General features: G+C 44.0%; 1 protein-coding gene across 2 annotated transcripts; it reads left to right on the top strand.

Annotated features, from left to right (window-relative positions):
• Window positions 1-68: 68 nt before the first annotated feature.
• CALCOCO2 (calcium binding and coiled-coil domain 2) lies at window positions 69-25853 on the top strand. Of its 2 annotated transcripts, none has more exons than XM_070394786.1 (15): window positions 69-144; window positions 6202-6390; window positions 11296-11398; window positions 11552-11685; window positions 12483-12608; window positions 15669-15757; window positions 16147-16216; window positions 16371-16484; window positions 16775-16861; window positions 17444-17566; window positions 17877-17963; window positions 20537-20632; window positions 22947-23082; window positions 24298-24326; window positions 24804-25853. In XM_070394786.1, the coding sequence occupies exons 2-15, from the start codon at window positions 6211-6213 to the stop codon at window positions 24978-24980; spliced, it is 1551 nt and encodes a 516-aa protein (XP_070250887.1). In that variant the 5' UTR covers window positions 69-144; window positions 6202-6210; the 3' UTR covers window positions 24981-25853. The 2 variants fall into 2 exon arrangements, with proteins under 2 accessions (XP_070250887.1, XP_070250888.1); XM_070394787.1 differs by lacking the exon at window positions 69-144 and adding an exon at window positions 156-295.
• The last annotated feature ends 2010 nt before the right edge of the window (window positions 25854-27863 follow it).

Here is a 27863-nt window from a genome sequence, read left to right as displayed (position 1 = left end):
CCCAGCAAGCAAGGAGTGGGGGCGGGGCTTGTGACCCATGTGACTTGTGGGCGGGGTCAGATGGGATCTGCGCTCCCTTGGGCTTTGGGCTCCGCCCCTCTCCCCTACCGGGTCCTGTTGCGTCGCCGCCGGCTGCTACCCCTGGTGAGTCCCTGGAGTGAAGGGGGGCAATCGGTGCCAGCTGGGTCCTCGCGTGCCCTACAAGCAGACTTGCAGCCCCAAGAAAGTACCGTGAGCGGTAAAGGCGCTACCGGTTTCGGTTTCCACCTCCTTCTTCCATCTTCCCAGGGAGACAGTGAGTGCGAGCGGCGTCATGGGGCCCCTGGGGCGCTCTCCGCGGCCTCGGGGGGCTGAGGGGCAGTTTTCTCCCGAGCAGGGCAGGGCCGCGGTGCTGGCGGCCGGCTGGGAGGCTCCGTGGGCAGAAGGGGTCCCTCTGACGGGACTGCGGGTCCTGACGTCACAGCATCCCACCCCTCCCGCGGGCGGAAGTCTAGTGATTCCTCAATCCTCGCCCTTGGCAGCTCCGTCGATTGCGTGGAGGCGGAGGCGGGGCCCTGCGCAGTCACCTACTCACCCTGCTTTCTCTTTGGGCCTCCTTTTCCCCGTCTCGGACCAGGCTTGGTCCCCGAAACCCCTGTCCTTCAGGGAGGCCTCTGTAACCGGAGGAGGTGTTCCAGGCATCCGAGAAGGAGCGGGAGTGGAGTGACCCGCTTCTTGACTGTCCATCTCCCATCGCCCCTCCCGCTGCCACCTCCAGGCCACTTCAGCTTGGGGGCGAATTGTTTCCACTCGCGTTGTAATCCAACCTTGCATGCGAACTTTTTTTTTTTTTTTATCACTTGGATCCTAGCTCCTGATGCAAGCCAACAAGTGGCGGAGCGGAATAGAATAATACAGATGCTGCACAGTAAATCCCCACTTAGCCTTGTCCTAGAACCTAGGTTCTGCTACTGTATAGGCAAGCCAGTTTTACCAGAGGCCAATTGATATAAACGAGAGTTAAGTTCCTACAGCGTCTTATCAACATGAGGACTACATGATGTTGAACAAAACCACGTTATTCGAGGACTGCTGCATAGTATAACTTATCTCCACTATTGCAAAACCCGTTTAAAGCAGCAGGTCTTCGTAGATAGTTGTAGAGCACATGGTTAAAGAATACCCGGGTGACTTTTCAGAAGGCCTCTACCTGAAACTCTACCCTTCAGCAGATATGACAGCTGTGGAGTGGAAAGGACCCTGAGAAAAGGGGTCAGTAAGAGTTGCATAGCACTAACAGGTTGTATTATCTTTCAAATCAGATAGTACATCTGGGGCTCTTCAAAGAAATTTGTCAGTGCTTATTGAAATAATGCCATGCTTCCTTATTTTCCTAGACCCGTGGTGGGCAAACTGCGGCTCTCGAGCCACATGCGGCTCTTTGGCCCCTTGAGTGTGGCTGGCTCTTTGGCCCCTTGAGTGTGGCTCTTCCTAAGCCTTAGGAGCACCCTAATTAAGTTAATAACAATGTACCTACCTATATAGTTTACGTCTAAAAAATTTGGCTCTCAAAAGAAATTTCAGTCGTACTGTTGATATTTGGCTCTGTTGATTGATGAGTTTGCCGACCACTGATTAGGATCATTATTATAGCTGCAGGGTTTCTTGGAAATCTTCTAGCCTGATCTGTGCATTTTAGTGATGAGGAAACGGAGGCTTCAGAGGAGGTAGTGTGACTTGGCCAGGATCTCAGAGCTTGTTAGTGGCAGAACTAAGAGAGGAACCCAGGTGCCCCGGCTCCTAGCCTGGTCCCATTTCCACTACACTCCAAACACTATCACTTGTCACTTCAGGAGTTAGCATGGTCACCCCTTTAAGGGAAAAAGTGTACAATCTCAGTAGAGTAAAATGGAGATATAGTAGACAGCTTTGAGCTTTTCACAGTTTCTTATGGTTGCCTACATCTTCTGTCCAAGAACTATTTTTCTGTTCTTCCCTGGTACTGCTGGCACTGGTGGTATGGGATGTGGGATGAGGGCCCGCTGAGAAGGAGCTGGGCAGCCAATCCAGTCAGTTGTTAATGAGTACCATTTAAAGCCTTTCTGAGGCACCCTGAAAAACTCTAGTTGAGGAACTATAATGAACTTGGAAACTTTGAATTACAGTAAGTGGCTTAATAATTTGAGGACCAGTGACTGTGTCTTTGTTTTTGCTCACTGTCTCATGCCATCTACAAATCCAGTGTGTTCTCTAAGGGTATTTCTGTGAAAGAATCTCTTCCTGGGCCACGAGTGGGACTCCAATTAGTTCATCCATTTTCTAGTTGCTAATCATTTGGAAAGTTAAGTAAGCAGAAGGATGAAGAAATTAAATTAATGTGGGTTTGCTTTCCCCGGGGAATTTTATCACTGGGAGGGAGGAAAGGCTATTAGGGTCTCTGACCTTAAACATCAGTGGATATCTTCCTTCCAGGAAAAGTCAAATGAGGTATCGTCACTGGCCCAGCTTAGATTGGCAGGGTCATGCTCTCGGCTTGCCCATGGCCTTTTCCATCCTCGGCTTTGTAAGAGGCAGACAAGGGAAGCACTGCTGTTTTCTGCCCTCCCTGCCTCCTCCTCAGCCCCTTGCACAGTCTTGGCAGAGGATAGTTTTTATTTTAAGAATGACTGAGTTCCAGAAACCCAGAGTGCCCTTGGGTGCCTGCTGGGTCCTTCTGGGAAGGTGGGATCACTGAAATGGGTAACTTTATGGAGTCTTACATTTTTGATAAGCAAGGAACCAAGACTGTTTACTTTTCCAGATAGATGATTAGATTTTCAGATGAAAGATAAGAAAGCATCCATTGGCTATGCACTCAGGCTTTTTTTTTTTTTTTTTTAGATATATTTTTATTGATTTCAGAGAGGAAGGGAGAGGGAGGGTAAGAGAGAGAGAAACATCAATGATGAGAGAGAATCATTGATCGGCTGCCTCCTGCATACCCCCTACTGTGGATCGAGCCCGAAACACGGGCATCTGCCCTGACTGGGAATTGAACCGTGACCTCCTGGTTCATAGGTCAACCCTCAACCATTGAGCCGCAGCAGCTGGGTTGCACTCAAGCTTTGACATGAGCTCTTCCATGTCGTTTTGAACATATATGCTGACCTTTCACCAATGACCTTCTGTTCATGAGCTACTGTATGGATTGTTTTTCTAGTAAGGAAAGAGAGGCTGTACCCAGCCCCCATACCATTAGCTGGTCTTGTCTTTCACAGTAGCATCCATTTGCAAAGCAGCTCGCGAGAATTTGAATGTGTGGAAGGTGGGTAATGGAGTGTAAATTTTATGGGTCAAAATCAATTTGATTTCACAGGAAATCAAATCTGTGTCTTCTGTGTTTTTGGCACCATGCCACTTGAACCAGCTCTACCAGCTGAACCAGCCATACCAAGAATTGGCGAAGCATTTGGAGATTATCATCTCCTTCCCCTGTTTTAGACAAGAGAACGCCGGGAAACAGCAGCTCCTCCAAGGGTATCCAACAAAGTAAGAGCAGGACTTAAAGAAAAAGTTAGTCCCGCCACCATTCTCCACCTTTCATTTTTTGATGAATTACATGCATATATCTTTTTATTATTATTGTTTAAGTATTACAAATAGTAGTACATATGTCTCCTTTTTTTCCCCATTGATCTTCCCCCAGCCTCCCCTACCGGCCGGCACATGCCCTCACTGCCTCCCATCCCCCCAGTGTCTTGTGTCCATTGGTTATGCTTATATTACATGCATATATCTTATTCATTTATTTATACAATGAATACTCAATTAGCAATCACTACAAGCTAGGCATTATGTTGTGTATGCAGTGGTGACTGTGTTATGAAGAAAAAGAACAGGGAGTATGGTACTTGGGTTCATTGAGGTTCTGAAGTACCTCTTACCTGACTGTTCAGATCCATAGTCAAAAGACAGATTAAGTCATTTTACATGACAGGGGATATGCTGGCCCCAGTCTGACTGGAGACCACTAGGGAAGAGAAGGGTCTGAAGGCTGAGAAAACTTCCTGCCCTCCCTCATCTAAGAGCTCACTCGGGCAGCAAGCTTATCACGAGGAACAAGTCCTGACCTAGACTGCAACATGATCTCTCTCTTCCTTAGAAAAACTGATCTGAGGTTTGAGGTTTGAGGATGTGGTTAAACTGTGTCACAAACCAGAAAGCCAATACTTTTTTTTTTTTTTAATTAAACTCAATCCCAAGAATAGATAGTTCAGTGGCTTTTCTATGAAAAACTGGCCTGGTTGCTTAGGGTTCAAAATAAAACCGGGAAAAGTAAAGTGGGGCAAGGCTAGAAGAACAACTGTCTTTTTTTTTATTATTGTACTTACTTATTTTAAATTGAGTGTACGCGTGTATACAATCTTCCAACATGTTCCAACAGCTGAACTAGTACGGTATCATATAATGTTTGCACGTGCACAGCTCTTTCTTCATCAGTTGCGTAGAGATGCAATATTGTTTTCATTTCCCGATAAAATTCTGGGTTGCAAATCATGGATTCACTACATGTTAGTCCAGGGAGGCATTTAGAACTCAGGACATGTAGCTTTTAAGGGATAAGAAATATCAAGTCTCAGCAATTCAAAAGACTGTGTGTGTTTCTTTTATGTACTGCTTTTACCTCCCTAATTGTTTCCCATCCTTGATCACATTTTATCTGTACTGTGACCTAGAAAGTTTATTTAATAAACTTTATTATCTCCATTTTATAGATAGGGATCCAAACTCACTTGCTGTCCTCCAAACATGGGCTGCATTTTTCTGTTTCTTTGCCTTTTTGCATGCTGTTTCATGCCTGGTATTTTCTCACCTCAAAGCCATTTATCAAAATCCTAATCCTCCTGAGGGCTTTACCTAGGATTCTACTCACTCCCTGAAACTTCCCTTCATTTTCCTAACCAGTCACATCGCTTCTCCTTTTGAATTTAAGAGATTTTGCACTTAAATCATCCATTGGCTGTCACTTGTTTACTCATCTAACTTCCATATTGGGTTGGGGCTCATTGTGAGGGCAAACACTGTGTCAGAAGGGGGGAAAAAAAACACCCACAACAGTAGTAATTCACTAACATCTGCTAAACCCTTTTTTTATACTAACTCTATGCTAAGTGCTTTATTCTGTCATTCAACATGTCTACTTTGTGTGAAGTGCCTACTCTATGGCAAGTACTGATTTAGGGACTGGACACTACATTATTTCAGTTCATGCTACGAAAAACCGAATGAGATAGATGTGATCAGCCCCATTTTACAGATTAAGGAAACAGGCATAGAGCCCAGTGATTAAGTAAATTGCCCAAGGTCACACATGTCATTGGTGGTGAAGCTGGAATTTGAACTCCACCATTCTGATCGCAGAACCCATGCTTGTCACCATCACATGTCAAACAGTCTCCTTCTCTCATCCCTATCTTCCTCCCTGCACCCATCCCCAGTTTCTAGAGGAGTGCCTTCATATATGGAAGGGCCTGGTGATTATAGGATAGTAAATGGAATTGAATGGAGAAGTTGAAATCTAGAGAAATTGGTATTCCGAAAGTCACAGAGCTTATTGAGATAAAAAATCTAGAATCTAAAAAAAAAAAAAAATCTAGAATCTGTATCTTCCAATCCCCAGCTCAAGCTACTTTCCTCCGGGCCGCCTCACTTATTTAAGGCATTTAGAAGAAGGTGAACAAACTAGCTCTGAGCAGAGAACAAGGGCATGTGAGCATGGTGGTGCCTGTGGTGAAGAGGTCAAAGATACTCTCAGAAAATTCTTACAGCAGCGGTTCTCAACCTGTGGGTTTTGACCCCTTTGGGGGTCGAATGACCCTTTCACAGGGGTCGCCTAAGACCATCGGAAAACATATAATTACATATTGTTTTTGTGATGAATCACTATGCTTTAATTATGTTCAATTTGTAACAATGAAATTGGGGGTCACCACAACATGAGGAACTGAAAGGGTTGCGGCATTAGGAAGGTTGAGAACCACTGTCTTACAGGAAAGGAAGCTATAAATGCAAAATGGCTCGAAGTGAAACCAAAAGCAGGTTGTATGGTTTCAGTACTAGTCAGGCTGCTCTTTGCTTTTCCAACTTGTCTCTAACAGAATGTTCCCTGGACGAGAGCCCAGAAATCGCCACCATTTCAGACAACTCCCTCTGAGCCGTATTCTATCCCATATCTCATAACAGGACCCCGCCATGGAGGAGACAGTAGGAGACCCGCCCACATCAGCTGTCTTGCTGGACCACTGTCACTTCTCTCAGGTCATCTTTAACAGTGTGGAGAAATTCTATGTGCCTGGAGGGGACGTCACATGCTACTACACCCTCACCGAGCATTTCACTCCCCGTCGAAAGGATTGGATTGGAATCTTTAGGGTAAGTAGTTACTTTAGTACCAAGTGACTGGGAACTAGAGGTGAATCTTCTTTACTGTGTGTTACAAGCAGTTTGCATGTTATATCTGGCCAATGTTAAAGTCCTGAACTAAGCTCCCCAGCAGTTCCCCCTTCACACACCAACATCTGCCTTGGGACCCAAGCAAAAATAAGGTTATATTGTACTTTCAAAGACCAAACGTACATTTTTTAAAATTATCCTGTTTTGGAGTGTTCATCTGTGACTTGACAGGGATGATTGTTCCCTTACATCATTTCTGTGACTTCCAGGGGTCCTCAAACTTTTTAAACAGGGGGCCAGTTCACTGTCCCTCAGACCGTTGGAGGGCCAGACTATAGTTTAAAAAAAAAACTATGAACAAATTCCTATGCACACTGCACATATCTTATTTTGAAGTAAAAAAAACAAAACGGGAGCAAATACAATATTTGTATTTGCATGTGGCCCGCGGGCCGTAGTTTGAGGACCCCTGCAGTAAGCTTTCTTTTCTTACTTAGTAGAGTGTCTAATTTGTTTTAATATGAGTATTGCAAATCTGGAAAGGATGCTGAGAAGTTGCCTGGTTTGGCATCCTGCATCTAAGTTTGTTCCTGTGTAAGTGTGTCTTTCTTCTTCGTGAAGATTTACCAGGGCAGAAGGTTTATGAGCTCCCTCAGTGGCCTCTTCCAATGCCTGATCACCCTGTCAGTTCAAGTACAGAAATGGGACTCCTTTATTAGAGCCAACTTGCTCTCTATCTCGGCTTCTCCCCTCATCTGTGTCTTTATCTGTCACACACGCACACATCATAATGACAAACCTTCCTATTTCCAGAGACGGGAAGTAAAGGTCACATTTAACTCATTCACACGGCCGAGTTCCAACGTCTGTGACCTTTGTTTTGACACCTCAGTATGTCATGTGCTTGTTTGCCGGTGTCGTTCATCCTGAACTCGGACATCGTTCTTGACCACACTGGGAAGGAGCTGGTGCTTATTTACGTCCCCCACTCACTTTTCCCTAATTGTTTGAAATTCCAAGCTAATTGCTGGAGCCAGGGCAGCTGGTGTTTCGAGGCAGCGACAGACAACCAGAGGGACACGTGACAGCTCCGCAGACTGCAGGAGGCTGAAACATTAGACTAAACGATGTCCTAACACAGAAACCTGACACACCAGAGTGTTTCCTATTTTGTAAAGAAGATGATAGTTGTTTTATCCTTCCCACAGGTGAGGTAGAACTTACTACGATGGAGCTATACCTTCGTTGTCCAGTCCAGTAGTCTCTAGCCACATGTGGCTTTTGAGCATTTAAAATGTGGCTGATGTGGCCCTAGCTGGTTTGGCTCAGTGGATAGAGTGTCGGCCTGCAGACTGAAGGGTCCCTGGTTCAATTCCAGTCAAGGGCACATGCCCGGGTTGCGGGCTCAATCTCCAGTAGTGGGCATGCAGGAGGCAGCCGATCAATGATTCTATCATTGATGTTTCTATCTCTCTCTTCCTTTCCCTTCCTCTCTGAAATCAATAAAAATTTTTAAAAAGAGACAAAAGAAACAGCAAAAAAATAAATAAATAAAATGTGGCTAGTGTGGCCGAGTAACTGGTTATTAAATGTTATTTAACTAACTCAAAATTAAATAGCCTTGCGTGGCTACTGGCTATCATATTGGACAGTGCAGGTATCCTATATAATAAAAGGGTAATATGCAAATCGCCCAAATGGCAACCAGTCACTGTGACGCACACTGACCACCAGGGGGCAGACACTCAACGCAGGAGCTGCCCCCTGGTGGTCAGTGCGCTCCCACAGTGGGAGCACCGCTCAGCCACAAGCCGGGCTGATGGCTGGAGAGCACAGCAGTGGTGGCGGGATCCTCCGCGGCAGTGCTAAGGATGTCCGGCTGTGGCTCCGGGAGCAGGCCTAAGCCATCAGTCGGACATCCCCCAAGGGCTCCCGGGCTGCTAAAGGGCACAGGCTGGGCTGAGGGGACCGCCCCCCAAGTTGTGCACCAGGCCTCTAGTAGATAATAAAAAAGAGGAGGATTCAAAAAGTACTTATTAGAGTTCATAGTGTAATCTGTAACTTTTTTGTTATGTTTCTGTTCAGCTTAGACTGGTTGTATTCCCCAAGCACTTAGCAACTTCCAGTGAAGACTTGCCCATAAACCAAATGAAAGTCAAGCTTTTTAAAAAGACATTTTTTGAAATGCATCTGCATTTGGAATCCTTCATGCGTTCCAGAGGTATTGCCATGCCTCCATAAGGAAATGGTCAATCCAAAGAAAGGCCTCTGATGTTCATGTCCATAAACCTATTTATTTGAACACCTATCCTGAAGCCTGAAGTTTGAAGACTAATAAAGAATGCAAACTTTTCGAGAATACACAATGTGCTAGGCTTTTGATGAGGTTGTGTGCGTGTGTGTTTTAACTTAATCCTCACAGCACAGTAGCCCCCAAGATAAGTCATATTATCTCTTGTTGCACAAATAATACTTTCCCAAGATCTCCCAATGAGTAAGGGGTAAAGAAAATTTGTTTGACATCCAAACTTCTGCTTCTCCTCCTCTCTTCCTTTGAACAGCAAATAGTAAATTAGAGAATTAAATGTCAACTCTAAACTTTTGTCCTTTTTGTCTCACTTCTAAAGCTCTCCCAGTGTTCTTTCAGTGTGTTTTTTAAAATATACTTTTACGGATTTCAGAGAGAAAGGGAGAGGGAGAGAGAGATAGAAACATCAATAATGAGAAAGAATCATTGATCGGCTGTCTCCTGCACACCCCACACTGGGGATCGAGCCTGCAACCCGGGCATGTGCTCGGACTGGGAATCGAACCGTGACCTCCTGGTTCAAGGTCGACTCTCAACCACTGAGCAGCACCGGCCAGGCTTTTCACTATGTTCTTAATCATATCCCTCAAGTCCACATCACCAAGTGCTTCCTGGCACCAAGTAGTCATTCATGAAACGTTTTTGAATGTGCAGTATGCTACATCTTCTCAACATAGCAAAAGCTACCACCAGTGATTGAGCTTAAAGTGAGTGGGAGTCAGCTCTCCTACCTTCAGTGTCTAGTCCTGAGCTCCATACTCTCCTTTACCTGAGCATGTAAATGCCTCCAAGGTTTCAGAGGGGAAATACCACGCCACGAGAAGCAGGTGGAGGAGGCAGGGACAGAAATCGCAGGTCGCTAAAAGCTGTTTTCTTGTTCCAAGGCGGCAATAATTCTTAGGCTTTTCCTGATGATATTTTGGTCACAGTACATTAAAAAACTACAGGAAGTGAATGAAGACTCCATAAAATTCCTGCTTCCTGCTCCGCCGCATACTGCAGTGGCTGTGAGATGCTTACAGCGATGGGGTGTGTATTAATGAGACACTAAAACATGCCTAGTATGTTCTGATGAGCTTTCAGTGTGGCCTTTTCAACCCTGCTCCGATTCCTTAATATAGAAAAATGGAATTTATTCTCCATTCTTTTTCTTCCCACTGGGCTCAGGCAGGGTCAAAATATGGCAATAAATGTAATTTTGCTTCTCATTTGCCGAGTGTTCTCCCCTTGGAGACACAATGGCTCCCTTTCTATTCCCTGGTGTCCTCTTATCTTCGAGATACAATTTGAGCCATCTTGTACTCCTCTTCACATTTAGTGAGAATATTTTCCACGTAGCCAGCTGTCTGCTCTGAGGCATATTTCACAGTATCCTTCTATCTTATGACTTACTGCATTCAATACCTAGAAGAGGCCTTTATGATATCAGATTGTTATTCTTTTCAGCATCAAAAAGGCTTCATTAAGCATGCCTTAAGAAAAACACCAGCCCTAACTGGTTTGCTCAGTGGATAGAGCGTCGGCCTGTGGACTGAAGGATCCCAGGTTCGATTCCAGTCAAGGGCATGTACCTTGGTTGCAGGCATATCCCCAGTGGGGAATGTGCAGGAGGCAGCTGATCGATGTTTCTCTCTCATTGATATTTCTAACTCTCTATCCCTCTCCCTTCCTCTCTGTAAAAAATCAATAAAATATATATTTTAAATAAGTAAATAAATAAAAAGAAAAACCCCAAAGGAATGCAAACTCTATAGCCTGGACTCGGCTATGTGGTGCCTTGTAATCTAAGAAGCCGCCGCCTCCTCCATCCCCAACATGCAAATTATTCAAAAAATATATATTTTTTAAAATGCAGTAGTATAACCATGTTGGTGTAAGTGATAAGACTGATCTGGACACCGGAAAGGACAAACTAAGGGAGAGGGCAGATCAAAAGTGCTTTCTGGCCCTGACCGGTTTGGCTCAGTGGATAGAGCGTCAGCCTGCGGACTCAAGGGTCCCGGGTTCGATTCCAGTCAAGGGCATGTACCTTGGTTGCGGGCACATCCCCAGTGGGGAGTGTGCAGGAGGCAGCTGATTGATGTTTCTCTCTCATCGATGTTTCTAACTCTCTATCCCTCTCCCTTCCTCTTTGTAAAAAATCAATAAGATATATTTAAAAAAAAAAAAAAAGTGCTTTCTGATGAAGTTACAAGAACCTTTGTAAGACAATAGCAAGATCCAGGTTCACAATCCCCGAACTTCTTCCCATCACTCCCAGTTCTGTGTCTGACTTGGAGATACAGTTTTTGGAACTCTTGTCCTGGATGTTGAGTTATCAGTTTTGGTTTCCTTCTAAGACAGGTCTTTTGGACTCTGTGTGTGTGCCAGTTTTTAGTTGTATCAGACATTTTACCTTATATGGTTGTCATTGGTCAAAAAACAAGATTTGATTCATGGTAAGTGGATTTTGTCCACTCATTCTGTTGTCTTTTCAACATAAATAAAAGGTAAGCACACTTTGAGAAGACAGAGCCCAAATAAGGATTTCCCCCTGAGCACTTTCAGATGCTGAATGGAGCCTCTTGTCATTGCAGGTGGGATGGAAGACAACCCGTGAGTATTACACCTTCATGTGGGTTACTTTGCCCGTTGACCCAAACAACATATCAACCAAACAGCAGGAAGTCCAATTCAAAGGTGAGAAAAATAGGGGGTAAAAGGTGTTGAAAACAGTAGCCAAGACTAATTTATTTCATTGATCTTGGCTTTCTGGAGCAGATAAAAGACTTCCCGATTTTTAGTTTTCTGAATAGACCTGACTTTGGATTACAAATAATATTGTGTTCTCAGCTTATTACCTGCCCAAGGATGATGAGTATTACCAGTTCTGCTATGTGGATCAGGATGGTTTGGTCCGGGGAGCAAGTATCCCTTTCCAGTTCCGCCCAGAAAACGAGGAGGACATCCTGGTTGTTACCACTCAGGTCTGTGAGTAACTCACCTCTATCCCTTCCCGCCAATAAGAGTAGGAATTCTCGGATAGGGAGGGATTTGAGTCAAAAAGCCTTTAATGACTGTCTAACAGATACTGTTGAGAAGAATTTGTACAGTACTCACTCAGACCCACTTCAGAATGACTTAGGAACGTTAGCAAGAATCATAACAAGGGATTTCTCCTTTCTCTAAAACAAGTGTAGCTCGGTTGGCATTCAGCTACTTCCTTAATTTTTCCCACCTCCACACCTTATCACCACAGTAAATTGATACGCTCCTTTGAGGAGAGATGCACTAACTCTTCTTCTTGGATCTCTCAGTTCTACCCAGAGCCTGTCATGTATGAGTATTAGATTCACTTACTTAACAGGACACCTCCTGTCCATCTAGTACAATGGTAGCACTAGGGATGCGATGTAGAATCAAAACACTGTCGGCGGCCTCAACGAGCCAAGTCCATAAGAGAGACAAGCAATACTAAGTGTTTGCAAGAAGAGTCTACATTCTTCTGTCATTCCCCCTTTTCCCTTTATAGGGCCTTAATTTTGTTTCTCTTTCTTCTTGGTAATGGCAGGCTCAGTACTACAATTTATACAGACACACATCTATTACTGTCTTCCTGACATATTGAGGGGCTGCTCCCATTTGGGGTACAGAGATGTCACTATAGTGAGGGGGAGTCATTCATACTTTCTCTGTCCCCGGCTATGGGAATTTTCTGCTACAAGGATTTGAATATCCATTGAGCTACAAAGGGTCAGATAGTTTATAGAATGCTCTTTCATAGGGTGAGGTGGAAGAGATTGAGCAAAGCAACAAGGAGCTTCGCAAAGAAAACCAGGAGCTGAAGGACAGCTGTGTCAGCCTCCAGAAGCGGAACTCAGACATGCAGGCTGAGCTCCAAAAAAAGCAGGTACGGCTGTTGGCTAACGTGACTTCGGAGTATGGAATTGAATGGTGCCTCGTGGCCAGGCCAGCACCATTTTCTGTTTTGCTTGTGACCTCACTCCCTTACACTAATATCTTTGAATAGGCATAGTGTTAAACGTTTTATGTGGATCATTTTATTTAAACTTCATGGCAAACTTTTGGAATATGTACTGTTATTACCCCAACTTTATAGATGAGTTACCTAAGGCTTAGGGGAATTAAGTCATCTCTTATGCAGCTAATAAGTGATGGAGCCAGGATTCAAACCCATGCAGTCTGACTACTTCTTTTTAGTGCCTGTTTATAATCTATAATAATGAAAGTGTAATATGCAAATTGACCGAATGGCCAAACAGCGGAATTACCGTCCGCACGACCTCCCAGATGACCTTCCAGACGAAGCCAGGGCTGCGAGGGCTAAGGCAGCTGGGGCTGCGAGGGCCTACCCTTGCACAAATTTCTTGCATCGGGTCTCTAGTTAGAAATAATTTGCTTTGATGAGCTAGAACGTGGATATCAAGAGAGAAGCAGTAATGAAGTAAGGTTGTGGGTTATCTAAACTCTTTGTAACTTCTTTTCAAATCAGCGGATGGTGAATGAGAGTTGATAATGCTAGAAGCTGAAGTAGAAGTTTTCTCTAAAGACTGTAAACTAGCCCAGTCAGTGTGGCTCAATGGTCGAGTGTTGATCTATGAACCAGAAGGTCACAATTTGATTCCCAGTCAGGGCACATACCCAAGATGTGGGCTCGATCCCCAGAAGAGGGCGTGCAGGAGGCAGCTGATTTATGATTCTCATCATTGATGTTTCTATCTCCCTCTCCCTTCCTCTCTAAAATCAATAAAAAATATATTTAAAAAATAAAAATAAAAAAGATATATCCATTAAAGGTGACATAGGTATAACTCACAACTCGGCTGTCAAGAACAGCATCTGGCCAGGAGCCTTACAGCCTATCTACCAGATTCTAGCCAAGGAATCAGAGGGTCTGGGTCCTTGGACTCGCTCTCCTACATACTTGCTACTGGTTATTATAAAGATAACAAAAGCCAATATTTATTCATGAGTACCTGCTCTGTGCCTGGCACTATAATTAAGCACGTCACTTCACTTAATTCTTAAAACAGCCTCACAGCTCTGAGAGGTAAGTGACTTGCTCATTGTCAATGTCATATTTTGTGGCTTTGGAACGAGCTGGGATTTGCACTCAGATTTCTTTTATGTTTTTGGAGACAGGATCATACAATGGTTAGGAACCTTGTCTTTGGAGTCAACAGGCTGGTTCTCCCATTTATTGTTTGATGAGCCAGAAGAAATTTCTTAACATCTCTGATGAGCCTCAGTTTCCCTCCCTGTTTTTTCACAGAGATACTAGTACCCATGTCCATAACAGCATTTTTTGCAATGGCCAAAGGGTAAAAGCAGCCCAGGTATCCAGTGACAGCTAGATGGCTAGACGAGACATGTCGTGGCATGTACATACAATGGAATGTTGTCCAGCTTTAAAAGGAAAGGAAATTCTGATACATATTGCAACGTGGATGAACCTTGAGGACATTATGATGGGAAAAGTGAGTCAGACACAGAGAGATGGATACCATATGATTCCACTTATATGAGGTACCTAGAGTAGTCGACGTCATAGAGACAGAAAGTAGAATGGTGGTTGCCAGGAGCTGGGGGAGGGGGAAATGGGGAGTTAGTGTGTAATGGGTTCAGAGCTTCAGTTCTGCAAGATGAAACGAGTCCTGTGGGTGGATGGAGTGATGGTTGCACAACAGTGTGGATGTTCTTAATGTCACTGGACTGTGTGCTCAAAATGGTTAAGATAGTAAGTTTCATGCTATGTATATTTTACTACAATTTTTTAAAATATATTTTTATTGATTTCAGAGAGGAAGAGAGAGGTAAAGATAGAAACATCAATAATGAGAGAGAATCGTTGATTGGCTGCCTCCTGGGGATCAAGCCCACAACCTGGGCATGTGCCCTTGACCAGAATAGGACCCCAGGACCCTTCAGTCTGCAGGCCAACACTCTATCCACTGAGCCAAACCGGCTAGGGCTTAACTACAATTTGTTAAACAGAAAAAAAAAAATGACTTTTTAGAAGTCTATAAACCAGTGGTTCTCAACCTTCTGGCCCTTTAAATACAGTTCCTCATGTTGTGACCCAACCATAAAACGATTTTCGTTGCTACATCATAACTGTAATGTTGCTACTGTTATGAATCGTAATGTAAATATCTGTAAGCAGTATGGTCTTAGGTGACCCCCGTGAAAGGGTCATTCAACCGCCAAAGGGGTCGCGACCTGTGGTTGAGAACCACTGCTATAAACTAAAAACGTTTCCCACCTTAGAGCTAAAAACAAATAGTTGTTATTTATACACAAGATTTGATTCCTTTCAGAAGGCACTGGAAAAAAAAAAATGTTTAGGACGAATATGGTGGCCACTAGCCGCATGTGAAATGTGGCAGCTTGTGATATGCTGTAAGCCTAAAATATATTCTGGATTTTGAAGATGTTGTCTGAAAAAAGTGTAAAATTCCTTTTCTTGTTTACATATTAAAACAATATTTTAGATATATTGGGTTAAATTTACTAGTGGTTAAATTAATTTCATGTTTCTTTTTACTCTTTTTAATGTGGCTACTAACACTTTTTAATTACATCTGTGGCTTTCTGAATTTATTGAGCAGTGCACTTCTAGGAGAAAAGCAACATTATTTTATCCACTGCTGTGTCTGCAATGCCAGACAGCGTCTGGTGTGCAGTAGGCGCTTATTAAATATTTGTTTAATGAATTAATGGGCAAATATATGCTCCAGTGGAAGAGAAATTAAGGTAGATACATTTTTAATGTGGAAAGAACGTATTAGGAATATTTGAATATGAGAAACCCCTTTACTCGGATATTTTATTCACTGTTTTGCCATGCTATGTCTGACATGGAATATGTGCTCAATAAATATTTGTTGGCTGCCTGAGATATTAAAACTGTCTTAGAAATGGTGTGTGCCTTTGACACTTCACTCTGTAGGAGGAGCTAGAAACCTTAAAGACCATCAACCAGAAGCTGGGACAGAAGGTGGAAGAGCAGAAGGACATTTGGGAGACAGAGCTGTTACAGTGAGTATGACCCTTGCATGCGAGGAACTGCCGTCGGATAGACACCCTTAGGAGGGTCAGATTAGATTTCTAGCATTTGTTAGACTACAGTCTTCCTATTATGACACTGAGGGTGTGGTTCTCCCCTTTGAGTCATGATCTCTTTGGTTCCAGGTTAGAGAACTTTGTGTCAGAATGGTAAGGAGAAATGACCTAAATTCACATATTAACGTGAAGTATCGAATACCTGCACTTTGAGGTCAGGAAGCCAAAACAGGACTGAAGAAGAGACTAATGGATTTTAAAATAAATCTGGAGGCTTAGGGCCAAGGCAGCCTTAAATCATGTAAGGCCTGGGGGAGCCAGCAGGCATCAGAATATATTTCACATAGTCATCTCTACCTCCGCAGACTGAAAGAACAGAACCAGAAGCTGTCCTCAGAGAATGAGAAGATGGGAGTCAGAGTGGACCAGCTTCAGGTAGGCCACGGCAAACCTTTGCCCAGCGCTCAGCCACTGAGCCACACCGGCCGGGAGGAACACACATTTCTTTATGTTTTGCACATTAAAAAGCATTGTTTCTGGTTAGCTTTCCTTCTTTATATCTTTGTTGTATTTACTACTTTTGCTTTAGGCACAACTGTCAACTCAAGAGAAAGAAATGGAGAAGCTTGTTCAGGAAGCTCAAGATAAGACAGAGCAGTTGGAATGTCTGAAAAAGGAAAACTTTCTCAGTTTAATGGAACAGGTAGAGCCATGGGAAAATATATAATTTTTTGTCATTGAGGAGAAAATATATACATTGTTCTTTCTTTATCATATACCTGGATATCACTGGCTCTGGGGGAGGTCTCAGAGGAAGCCATCTGAAAGAGGTATCTCATGGCTGTTCTCAGAGACTAATAAGAGAAGGCTTGCTTCTTTCTCTGCATCCTGCTTGCTCATTAGCTGGGCAGGCCCTTCCCCAGTGCGTGCGTGCGTGCGTGTGTGTGTGTGTGTGTGTTTCTAACAGTGGTCCTGAAATCTGTTTTTGTGCAGAGGAAGCACCAGCAGAAGCTAGAGAAGACAGTGGAGGAGCTGAAGCAACAAGAAGCTATTGCAACGGAGAAAGAGCAGGAGTTAACGGCATGTCTATCTCTGAATGGCTACATGGGAGGGAGCCTACAAAAAGGAAGGGATAGGTCTACACTCAGGTGATGGACAGGATAAATAAGCAAAGAGGAGAATAGCACTTATCTCTGGACATGTTGCATTCTACCCAGAAGGATAGAGAATTTGCTATGTACAAAATGTTTAGGAGAGGTAGGTATTTTAATGTGTGATGAGTGTAAGGTAAACTTTATGACAGGTTGTAGTAAATAGAGCCTTAGGCTAGGAATTCCCTTCTTTTCTTTTTTAAAATATATTTTTATTGATTTCAGAGAGGAAGGGAGAAGTAGAGAGCGATAGAAACATCAATGATGAGAGAGAATCATTGAATGGCTGCCTCCTGCACACCCCGCACTGGGGATCAAGTCCGCCGACCTGGGCTTGTGCTTTGACTGGGAATTGAAAAGTGACCTCCTGGTTCATAGGTCAACGCTCAGCCACTGAGCCACACCAGCCGGGAGGAACACACATTTCTTTAATTTATGCACATTGAAAAGCATTGTTCCTGGTTAGCTTTCCTTCTTTATATCTTTGTTGTATTTACTACTTTTGCTTTAGGCACAGCTGTCAACTCAAGAGGAAGAAATGGAGAAGCTTGTTCAGGAAGCTCTAGATAAGACAGAGCAGTTGGAATGTCTGAAAACGGAAAATGGCCAGCTCTTTCTCAGTTTAAAGGAACAGGTAGAGTCATGGGAAAATATATAACTTTTTGTCATTGAGGAGAAAATATATACATTGTTCTTTCTTTATCATATACCTGGATATCACTGGCTCTGGGGGAGGTCTCAGAGGAAGCCATCTGAAAGAGGTATCTCATGGCTGTTCTCAGAGACTAATAAGAGAAGGCTTGCTTCTTTCTCTGCATCCTGCTTGCTCATTAGCTGGGCAGGTCCTTCCCCAGTGCGTGCGTGTGTGTGTGTGTGTGTGTGTGTGTGTGTGTGTATGTGTGTGTGTGTTTCTAACAGTGGTCCTGAAATCTGTTTTTGTGCAGAGGAAGCACCAGCAGAAGCTAGAGAAGACAGTGGAGGAGCTGAAGCAACAAGAAGCTATTGCAACGGAGAAAGAGCAGGAGTTAACGGCATGTCTATCTCTGAATGGCTACATGGGAGGGAGCCTACAAAAAGGAAGGGATGGGGTCTACACTCAGGTGATGTTCAGGATAAATAAGCAAAGAGGAGAATAGCACTTACCTCTGGACATGTTGCATTCTACCCAGAAGGATAGAGAATTTGCTATGTACAAAATGTTTAGGAGAGGTACGTATTTTAATGTGTGATGAGTGATAAAAGAATATTGGAAGGTAAACTTTATGACAGGTTGTAGTAAATAGAGCCTTGGGCTAGGAATTCCCTTCTTTTTTAAAATATATTTTTATTGATTTCAGAGAGGAAGGGAGAGGTAGAGAGTGTTAGAAACATCAATGATGAGAGAGAATCATTGAATTGGCTGCCTCCTGCACACCCCACACTGGGGATCAAGTCCGCCAACCTGGGCTTGTGCTTTGACTGGGAATTGAAAAGTGACCTCCTGGTTCATAGGTCAACGCTCAGCCACTGAGCCATGCCAACTGGGCAGGAATTCCCTTCTTAAAGAGCTATTGTGCAGGCAGACAAATGATTATAAAGTTGAGCTCTATGATTGAAAAATATTACAGCAGTCAAAAATTTCGTTACAATTGATATAATATTGTCAGTTGCCGTCATTATAAATTATTCTGAGCTATAGTAAAATGGTAATGCTAGCCTAATTGATTAATAATTTTCTATAATATATTATTGGAAAAGAGGCCTCATGATGATGACAGGTGCCTAGGAGCCCCATTTTCTGAATTGATGTAAGAACATGAGAAATCCTGATGTCTGGAGCCCATCCAACTATTGGGATTATAACTCATTATATATGTATCATTCATTCAGTCAGTGAGTCATTATCCAATCAGTTATTGAGTACCTATTACTATATAAGATATTGTATATTTTAGCCTAATAAAGAGAAGAACAAAGTTTGTAAATCACCAGTTCATAGGTTAAGTTTAGCTAACAGAAATGTTTTATTTGGCCCAGATGGTATTTTTTTTTTAATTGAGTTAGTTACTAATACTTAAAAATGGGAATCTTTCCCATTAAAAATTGTATTTCAGCTTCCATTGAAAAATTAGAGGATCTGGACACATTGAGTCCATATCTGGAGCTGAGTAGCTGCTGCACCCTTTACTAGTAGATGGAACATGTGTTCTCCATTTGTCTGCTGTCTTCACTGTTTCATTGCATTCAACTCCTTCGTTCAGTTATATTACATATTTGGGTTTGTGACCTCTAATGTAGCAAAGAAATTACTGTTTTAAATAATCTAGAGCCATCCAAAGATTTGAACCTTCTTGTGACAGCTATGGGTTTTCTCAGTTTTCATGGAATATTTGCAATATCCAGGGGCTCCCCGGCTGATACCAATTCTTTATTCCTAAAGCTTCCAAAAGGCCCCTACCTATTAGGACTCTGTCTCTTATACTCCAGGGGCCTAGGAACAAGAAAAAAACAGTGGAAGAGCAGTTAGTACAAGAGATGGACTTGGCTAAGGGCAAAGGTAGAGGCCGGGAAAGCCTGTTTCTTAGAGAAGTACAAAGAGAGTCAGTGACTCCACAAACAGATCAGGCAGCTCAGGGCTGCTGCACTGGTCGGTGACAGAGACAAGGGGCCCAGGAAGCAAGGGGCGCGAATGTGTGTGGTTCTTAGACAAGCCCAGAGGCTTGTAGACCCTTGTTAAGGAGAGAAATTTATCTTTCTGCTAAAGAGAGGAGGGATGGAGTGTGTGTCCAGAAACCAGCCTGGGAATCCCTGGAAATACAGGCCCCAGCTCAACCACGGGCCTCGGGGAGGATGTTTGTAACCATTGAGCAGATTTCTGAGCAGATTCAGAGAGCCCTTCCTATGTCTGCTCTTTGAGGAAGTGAAGCAGGACTGGAAGAGCCAGCAGGAGCCAATGGGGATGGGAAGCCAGGGGCCCGCAGTCAGCAGTGTCACCGGGTAGGCCTCTAGTGTTACTACCTCAGGGTTGGCTAGAAGCGCACAGCAGTTTGAGCACCGGCATTCACATAAAAAATCTTAGGCAAAAACTTCACAATTAGTAGGATTAGCTTAAGTGTTTTGTGAGGTTTGGGAATGTGGATGTGTAGGTAGGAGGTGGAAAGCTCTGAGGCATGCCCAGGAGTTTGGGATTCATGAAACTAGTCAAGTCAGCATCAGGCCCAGCATCCCAGTGTGGGTTCCTGGTGGCCTTGAGTAAATTCCTGCTCAGATTCTTTCTTCCTCACTGTAACTTGAGTCCAGATGCCTGTTTTCACATGGCGGGGAGTCATGCCAACCTAGCCCTAAAAGCTTCGGGCTGCATTGACTGAGATGTTGATTCAAGACAAAGACGATTGCTTCCATCGTTGAGTGGGGTTAGACAAGGCTCCGTTTATCCCTAACTCTGATAAGTCACTTTTCTATTAGTTAGATCTGCTCTATAGCACCACTCCTCCCTACTCCACCCTCCCCCACCTCGGTCCCAACACTTTGTAAAGCTAGAACCTCTGTGATCTTGTTTTACCCCACCGTGGATCCAGATTATCATATATGATCCTAATCCTAATTTTTTTTTAATTATTGACAGGACGAGAACTTCGACCTGTCAAAAAGGCTGAGTGAGAACAAGATGATATGTACTGTTCTGCAGAGAGAGAAAGAGAGATTGGAAGGAGAAAATGATGTGAGTATGTACATGAGGGTAGAAAACTCCAAGGTTTTAAGGGGAAGGAGCAGGGTGAACCAGAGGTATGGTAATAAAATAAAAAGTTAAATAGCCCTGCTGATTGCCCATCAGCCTGGGGACCTGAGGGTTGTGGGTTCGATTCCCAGTCAATCCCAGGCTCGGGCAGGAAGCAACCAATAGATGTGTCTCTTATGTTGATCCCTCCCTCTCTCTCTTTCTCTCTCTCTCTTTCTTTCTCTCTCTCTCTTTCCCCTACCCCTTCCACTCTCTAAAAAATCAATGGGGGGAAAAATATATCCTCAGGTGAAGATTAAAAAATAAATATAAATATATATAAATAATAAAATATATCTATACTAATAAAAGGGTAGTATGCTATTTAGAGCAGACGTCTTCCGGACATCCTTTTGGACAAAGCCGCAGCGGCTGCCTGAGGCTCAGGCAAGCCTCGGATGGCACAGCTGCTGCTGTGGGGGCCCAAGGCTCAGGCACTGAGGCCGGGCCAAGGCTCAGGCAAGCTGTGGTGGCTGCGAGGGCCAAGGCTCAGACAGCTGCAGTGGCCAGCAGTGGCAGCAGCAGAGACGTGATGGGAGCGTCGCCTTCCCCTGATTGGCCAGTCGCCTTCTGCAGAGGGAGGCCAAATTTCACTTACGGGGAGCAGGCCTAAGCCGTCAGTAGGACATCCCCTGAGGGCTCCCGGACTGTGAGGGGGGCAGGCTGGGTTGAGGGGACACCCCCCCCCTCCCCCCGCGCAGTGCATGAATTTTCATGCACCAGGCCTCTAGTATATAAATAAAAAATAAATATAAATAAATAAATTAAATAAAAGAGCCCATTCTGGAACAGTGGAGGAGGCACATGCTCCTAAACAAAGTAAATTTAATCTGGTTTCCTGATCTACCACAAAGTCCTCTCTCTGTCCTATAACAAACTTGTTTGGCATGGCAGCAGTCAACCTGAAAGAAACAGCTTTGACGATGATCTGACTTAGTATTTTTGGTTTTATCTTCAGCGTGATTGTAAGTGTCGTATTTGGAGAGTAATACCCTGTGTCCCTTTTATGCTAGTGAGGAACCCCTTTCCTTCAGCACAACTTTTTCTTTTTTTCTCTGCTGCCAAACCAGGAGCAGAAGTGGTGGTCTGTACCAGTCCTTCACCCATGGTAGGCTCCTAATAAACACTGTGCATTCATTCATCCCTTCATCCGTTCATTCATTCATCCAACCGGTATTTTCTGCTGTGTGTTAAACACAAGTTATTATTGATTGAGTGATTGATTGATTGATTGAGGATGATCGCAGCAAATGAAGTGGTTGCGCTTGAAGCCATTCTCATGCCCTGACTAGCATCGAGGCGTGGGTGTCCATGCGTTCTGGCCACTCCCTCTAGGTCTACACCTCCAGCAGCTCCTGACCTCTACCCTCTCTGTGACCCTTCTGGGCTATGCCTCCAAGCAGTTATTTCTACTTTTGATTTTACTATTTATTCCAGGGTGTTTCCGTATTGTAAAAGCCCTTTGGGGTCTATTTCTGGCCCTGTCATTCTCAACCTCTTCATTTAGACAAATACACTGTGACTTTGAAATCCTTGTTTTCCTGGAATAGTCCAATGGGACCAGGCGGGGGTAGGGAGGGAGTGTGCACACAATTTAGCACAAGAAGGAAAAGGCCAGGTATTTGGAAGCTTTGTTAAGAGCTATAGTAAAGTCCTCTTGAGATGTTATGGAGCAGTTTACTAATTTTCTTTTTAAAGAACTTCCAATGCTCTCTGTCCCCCTTGTACCTTATTCTCTTTCTTTCTCTCTCATCCCTTCCCTCCCTCTTACCTTCCTCCCTCTTACTCTCTCTGTTGGGATATCCATTGGATGGGATAAAACATAAAGAAGGGAAAAATATATCAGATTAATATTTACATTGTGTAAGAAAATGGTTCTAGAAAGGAGTCTAAAAAGAAGCATTTTGCTCTCAATGTACAACAATTTCATCTTAACATAGCTCCTGCCAGCCTCGTATATCCATACAACTCTTGTGCCTCCTTCAGTATGTATGTGTTTAGAGATTTTAAATTCTTTTTTACGTTAATCTAAACACAATTTGGTATGCTTTTAGATTCAGATCTTAAGAACTCAGATCTTCAGAGCCCCGGAGGCTGCTGCTTCCCCTTCTCAAGAATCTGGTTTATCATTCCCACGGCTCTTCAGTACCACATTGTTTATTAAGAACTACCTGTAATGGGCACCCTTTTGCCAGTTCGTTGAGGCCATTCTTTGTTGTTGTCTTTCAACATGTTGCTCTAAATCTTCTATCCTTAGCTTTTGAAGAGGGATAACCTCAGATTGATGAGTTACATGGGTCTGGAGTGTGACTCTCTGCCGTATCAAGCGCCTACTTCAGATCAAGGAGGTGCAGGACAACACCCAGGACTTGTCTTTGGAAACCCATATTTTGGTAAGACAGCTTTGCCATGGGGGCTGAGAGACCCCTGCCGCCATCCCTTCCCCCCACTCGGTTTTTGTGTGTCTGAGATGCTAATGAAGTCCAGTCTCATTGTTAAGACTTGCTGGGCAGAAGCTGAGGACCCAGTAGAAAGATTGCCAGGCGAGAGGTGTTAATTGAGAAATAAATCTGAATCTAGAAGACACAAATCTAGAAGCAGCAGACACAAATTGAGTCCCGTGGCTATATTCCCAACACATAAATCGGGGACCTGTCTCTGTGTAGCAGATATACACATACAGAGCTGAGGAGCCTAATTAAGATTTGGAAATGGAAGCAGAAGAGGCGGGCAGTGCCACCCAGAAACGAGCATTACATCAGCCACCCGATGGCCTGACCAAGGGCAGCAGGCGTGTGCTCCACAGAGACCCCTGGGGGTGTGGATGACAGGAAGTGGGGGTGACAGCCACTCTTGTCTCTCATGGACCAGGGTCAGGTGTCCTTACCAAACAGGGAACATCCCTCTCTTGTCTTCAAAAATGACCTGAGACCTCATTTTCTGGATAGTTTAAAGTGGTCAGGCTCTCAAGAGTCACAATCAGATCTTTGCAACAGGCAGGAGTACGTGTTTATTTTTCCTTTTAAATATTTGTAAGTACTTTATTTGAAAAATATCTATATGGATTCAGTCTTTTTTTTTTTTTTTAAGATATATTTTGTTGATTTTTTACAGAGAGAAAGGGAGAGGGATAGGGAGTTAGAAACATTGATCAGCTGCCTCCTGCACACTTCCCACCGAGGATGTGCCCGCAACCAAGGCATATGCCCTTGACCGGAATTGAACCTGGGACCCTTCAGTCCGCAGGCCAACGCTCCATCCACTGAGCCTAACCAGCCAGGGCTGGATTCAGTCTTAAAATCTATTCTCAGACTGTTTCCTTGTTAAATTGTTACTGTTTTTATAAAAATCTCATTTTCCACCCACTGAAACTAGATGGGGTTTTTTTCTGATTATGTAACATACATGGCCTCTTCATTATTTTTTCATCCCCCCCCCCTTATTGACCTCTATCAGAAGTAAATGGTTTATAAAGGAGATAGACAGAGGCAGTGGGGAGAAAAGGAAATATAGGGGTTACAAAAAACAACTGCTAGAACACAAGTACTGAGGTAGAGATCGGGGGATGATATTTTCTCATTGAATGAAATCTTTTTTATGACCCTCAGGCATCCAAGAAAGTTCTTCCCCCAGCCTGGTAAGTATTTTGAATCATGAGATTGACTGCATCCAATCCTTGAGAAAATGCCCCTTTCTGCTCCAGTTCCTGGGAGAACCACAGGGAAACTGGGTCATGTTGATAACTCCTGAAGTCAGCTGCAGCCTGTGGAGGTGGGAGAAGGAGGCACAGCTTTTCCAACACCCGGCTCAAGGTCTCCATTGTGAGCTGGGTTTAGTACAAGATCAGGAAGGAGGTGTGAAGTAGGCAGCTGGCCAAACAAGGTATGTCCCGGGCCCCTTCCGGCGGAAGCTATTTGGCTGCTTCAGCAACGTTAGGGCCTTCCAACCTTGGGGTTAGAGAAAGCCCCAGGGAGCCTCTCCAAACGTGAACTCGAGCACCTACCATGTGCCAAGCATTATGCCAGATGCTGAGGGTAGAGTGGAAAATAAGATAGACATGGCCTCCGCCACATACAGCCTACACTTTTGCTGACCTCTTTGTTCTTCCTCCCAGCGCACCACCAAGAAATGTCCCACCTGCAACTCGAACCTTGCCGATGACGTTTTTGATCACATCTCGCAGCAACAGCCCATGGAGACCCTGTCTTTGGATTGTCCGATTTGTGACAAGAGCTTCTCAGCACACGAAAAGCAAATCTTTGAAGACCATGTGTTCTGCCACACTCTCTAAGTGACCCAGCCTCCTGGATCTATACTGTACATAGATTTTATAGAGTAGAACCTGTAGCTTCTACTATGAGTTATGACACAGATCCTGCCTAACCTGAAATTATTAAGGATTTACTCAGTACTGCTGCCCTAAAGGTAGAATCATGTCGATAATCTACAGGATAGTGTTAAGGGCTGTTACTTCCATCTGTGTGGGTTATGACCTTTTAAATCACAGAACGCTAGCTCTGTCAGCCTCTCACCTGTGATGCCCATTTTTCCAAGGTCTCCAGTACAAGGGCCCTGGAATAGAAGCACCCTGGCTATTCAGAACCGGTTTGACTCAAATACAAAGTGGTTCATTTTCCAAGTTGTCCACAGCCATTCAAGGTCAAGCCTTGAGTATATTTGTACTCAGTCTTCAGTCCTATCCTTGGGGCTGGAGATGGATGAGAAGTTGAGCATTTCTTCCTGCTATTCTTCAGGCCTCTTTCTCCAACCAATTGCATTAGGCTGGCCAAAAAATGGCCTGGCAGAGAACTCAGGCATCCCGCTGGGATACCAAAGGTTTCTCATCTTGATTTCTCAGCTCCTAATAGAAGCGCCTTATTCCGGAACCGTGGACATGAAATACTGTTTCAGTCACAGAAAACCTTCTTTCTCTCTGGATACCTCTGATTGGCATTTTCTACTCTTTGATCTTTCCTACGCACATAACATTTATTGTTGTGAGTCCTTCACAGTTAGTGGGAGTTGTTAGAAACTGTATGGGTTTGCAACTTTCTAAGCTGGTGACTTTCATTATGGATGAGTCAGAATAATGAGAACTAATGTTAACCTCTTTAATACTAAAAATAAACTAGTCCTCTTTTTTCAGGAACTTTGGCAATTTAAACCTTGAGTTTATAGTCTTTTCTTTTTAAGCTTATGGGAAAAGCATAATCAAAAGAATTGTGGGAACTACGGACCTCACCAATAATTTCTCTTCGCCTGTCTTAACTAGTCAACAGAAGAGTTTCCTGGCAGTTATTCTGAGGTGGAGCGGAAGTGAAACATTACCTTAGTTTGACAAATCTAGAACCCTGATTTCTTGCTCTAACTTTTCATGCATTTTTTTGAAAGGGGGCAGTGCGGAATTTGGTACTTGTGTGAACTAAGTTCACTTCCCTCCATCCAGACTAATTGAACTATAAGAAAGTAGTTCCATGCCCTGGCCAGTTTGGCTCAGTGGATAGAGCGTCAACCTGCGGGCGTAAGGGTCCTGGGTTCAATCCCCTGTCACAGCACATGCCCAGGTTGTGGGATGGATCCCCAGTAGGGGGCATGCAGGAGGCAGCTGGTCCATGATTCTCATCATTGGTGTTTCCCTCCCTTCCTCTCTGAAATCAATAAAAATACTAAAAAAAAAAAAAAAAAAAGTAGTTCCATTTTCTCTCCCCCTAGGCACTGAACAAGTAAAAATGACTCCCAGGTAGTCAACCAGCAGGTCACTATACAGACTTTTGCAAAAAGTTTTGAATAGTGTGAAACATGATTTCCTGGATAAGGTTGAACTAACTATAGCTGCATTCCTTCTGTTTTTATCCTGATTGGAGTTATGCCTTATTCGAACTATATTGCCCCAGTCACGGCTCTTTGCCTTTATTTCTCCGTTGATAAAATGAAGATGGAACTATACTACCACTTCTTCTGGATCATCGTTTCAGTAAAATGTCTCTTGGACTCATAAGCCTTTTGCCCTTTAAGAATCAGATGTGGCTCAGCAGTTGAGCATCGACCTATGAACCAGGAGGTCACAGTTCAATTCCCAGTCAGGGCACATGCCTGGGTTGTGGGTCAATCCCCCATGGGGGGCGTGCAGGAGGCAGCCGATCAATAATTCTCTCTCATCATTGATGTCTCTATCTCTCCCTCTCCCTTCCTAGAATCAGATGTGACATTAAGATTAATCCTAGAGCTCTGGCCGGTGTGGCTCAGTTGGTTGAACATTGTCCGTGCACTGAAAGGTTGTTGCCAGTTCAATTCCTGGTCAGGGCGCATGCCTAGGTTTGGGCTCGATCCCCAGCAGAGGGTATGCAGGAGGCAGCCAATCAATATTTGGCATCGATGTTTCTCCCTCTTCCTCTCTCTAAAAAATCAATTAAAAATATATTTTAAAAAGACTAACTCTAGGATAGACACATAATGGGGAAATGATGCCTTTTCTCCAGCAGATACCCTTCCTGACAGCTCCAGTGAAGAACTGCAGTCCCATTTATTTTGTACTCGTCAGCTCTTAATGAAACACGTGAGTGGAGAGGAGCAGTCGTGCACAGAATCCAAATCACTGAATACCATTTTCTGGTGAATTACCCACCACTTTGCCCCTGCCACCACCCTGGGGGTTACTGTGATTGTCAACAGCAGCAGGAGCCCTTCGAAAGGCTTCCTTAAAAAGCCAGTTGAGGTGTTAATGCTCCTTTTTGCTGGACATAAAACAAAACATCTTAACCACTGTTCATTATCCCCAGCTGCTCTTACCAAAGCTTTGAAGGGGAATTATACTCCAGGCAGCTACTAGTGTCAAAGGAAACAATCTTCCATAATCCACTCCTCACCCCAGCCTTTCCCCTCTACACTATCTAGTACCCACACATTTTATAGCTGTAAATTACCTGCCAAAAAAAAAAAAATACGACATTATGGGAGCAAAATAGTATTTATGTCTAAACTAGAGGCCCAGTGCATGAAAATTCATGCACTTGGGGGGGGGGGTCCCCCTCAGCCCAGCCTGCGCCCTCTTGCAGTCTGGGACCACGAGGGGGATGTCCAACTGACGGCTTAGGCCCACTCCCCTGGGGATCAGGCCTAAGCTGGCAGTCAGACATCCTTCTGGCAGCCTGGGAGCCCTCAGAGGATGTCCGAT

The sequence above is a fragment of the Myotis yumanensis genome, unplaced genomic scaffold, assembly GCF_028538775.1.
Source record: "Myotis yumanensis isolate MYYU_CA2020_CCGP unplaced genomic scaffold, mMyoYum1.0.hap1 SCAF_16, whole genome shotgun sequence".
Classification (NCBI taxonomy): domain Eukaryota; kingdom Metazoa; phylum Chordata; class Mammalia; order Chiroptera; family Vespertilionidae; genus Myotis; species Myotis yumanensis.
This window is presented reverse-complemented; position numbering and strand designations above follow the sequence as displayed.

Excerpts from the sequence above, each read along its gene's own strand:
- CALCOCO2 (XM_070394786.1), top strand. The coding sequence starts at position 6,211 with ATGGAGGAGACAGTAGGAGACCCGCCCACATCAGCTGTCTTGCTGGAC. Across the intron at positions 6,391-11,295 it reads ATTGGATTGGAATCTTTAGG|GTGGGATGGAAGACAACCCG; the intron begins GTAAGTAGTTAC and ends TTGTCATTGCAG. Across the intron at positions 17,567-17,876 it reads TTCTCAGTTTAAAGGAACAG|AGGAAGCACCAGCAGAAGCT; the intron begins GTAGAGTCATGG and ends GTTTTTGTGCAG.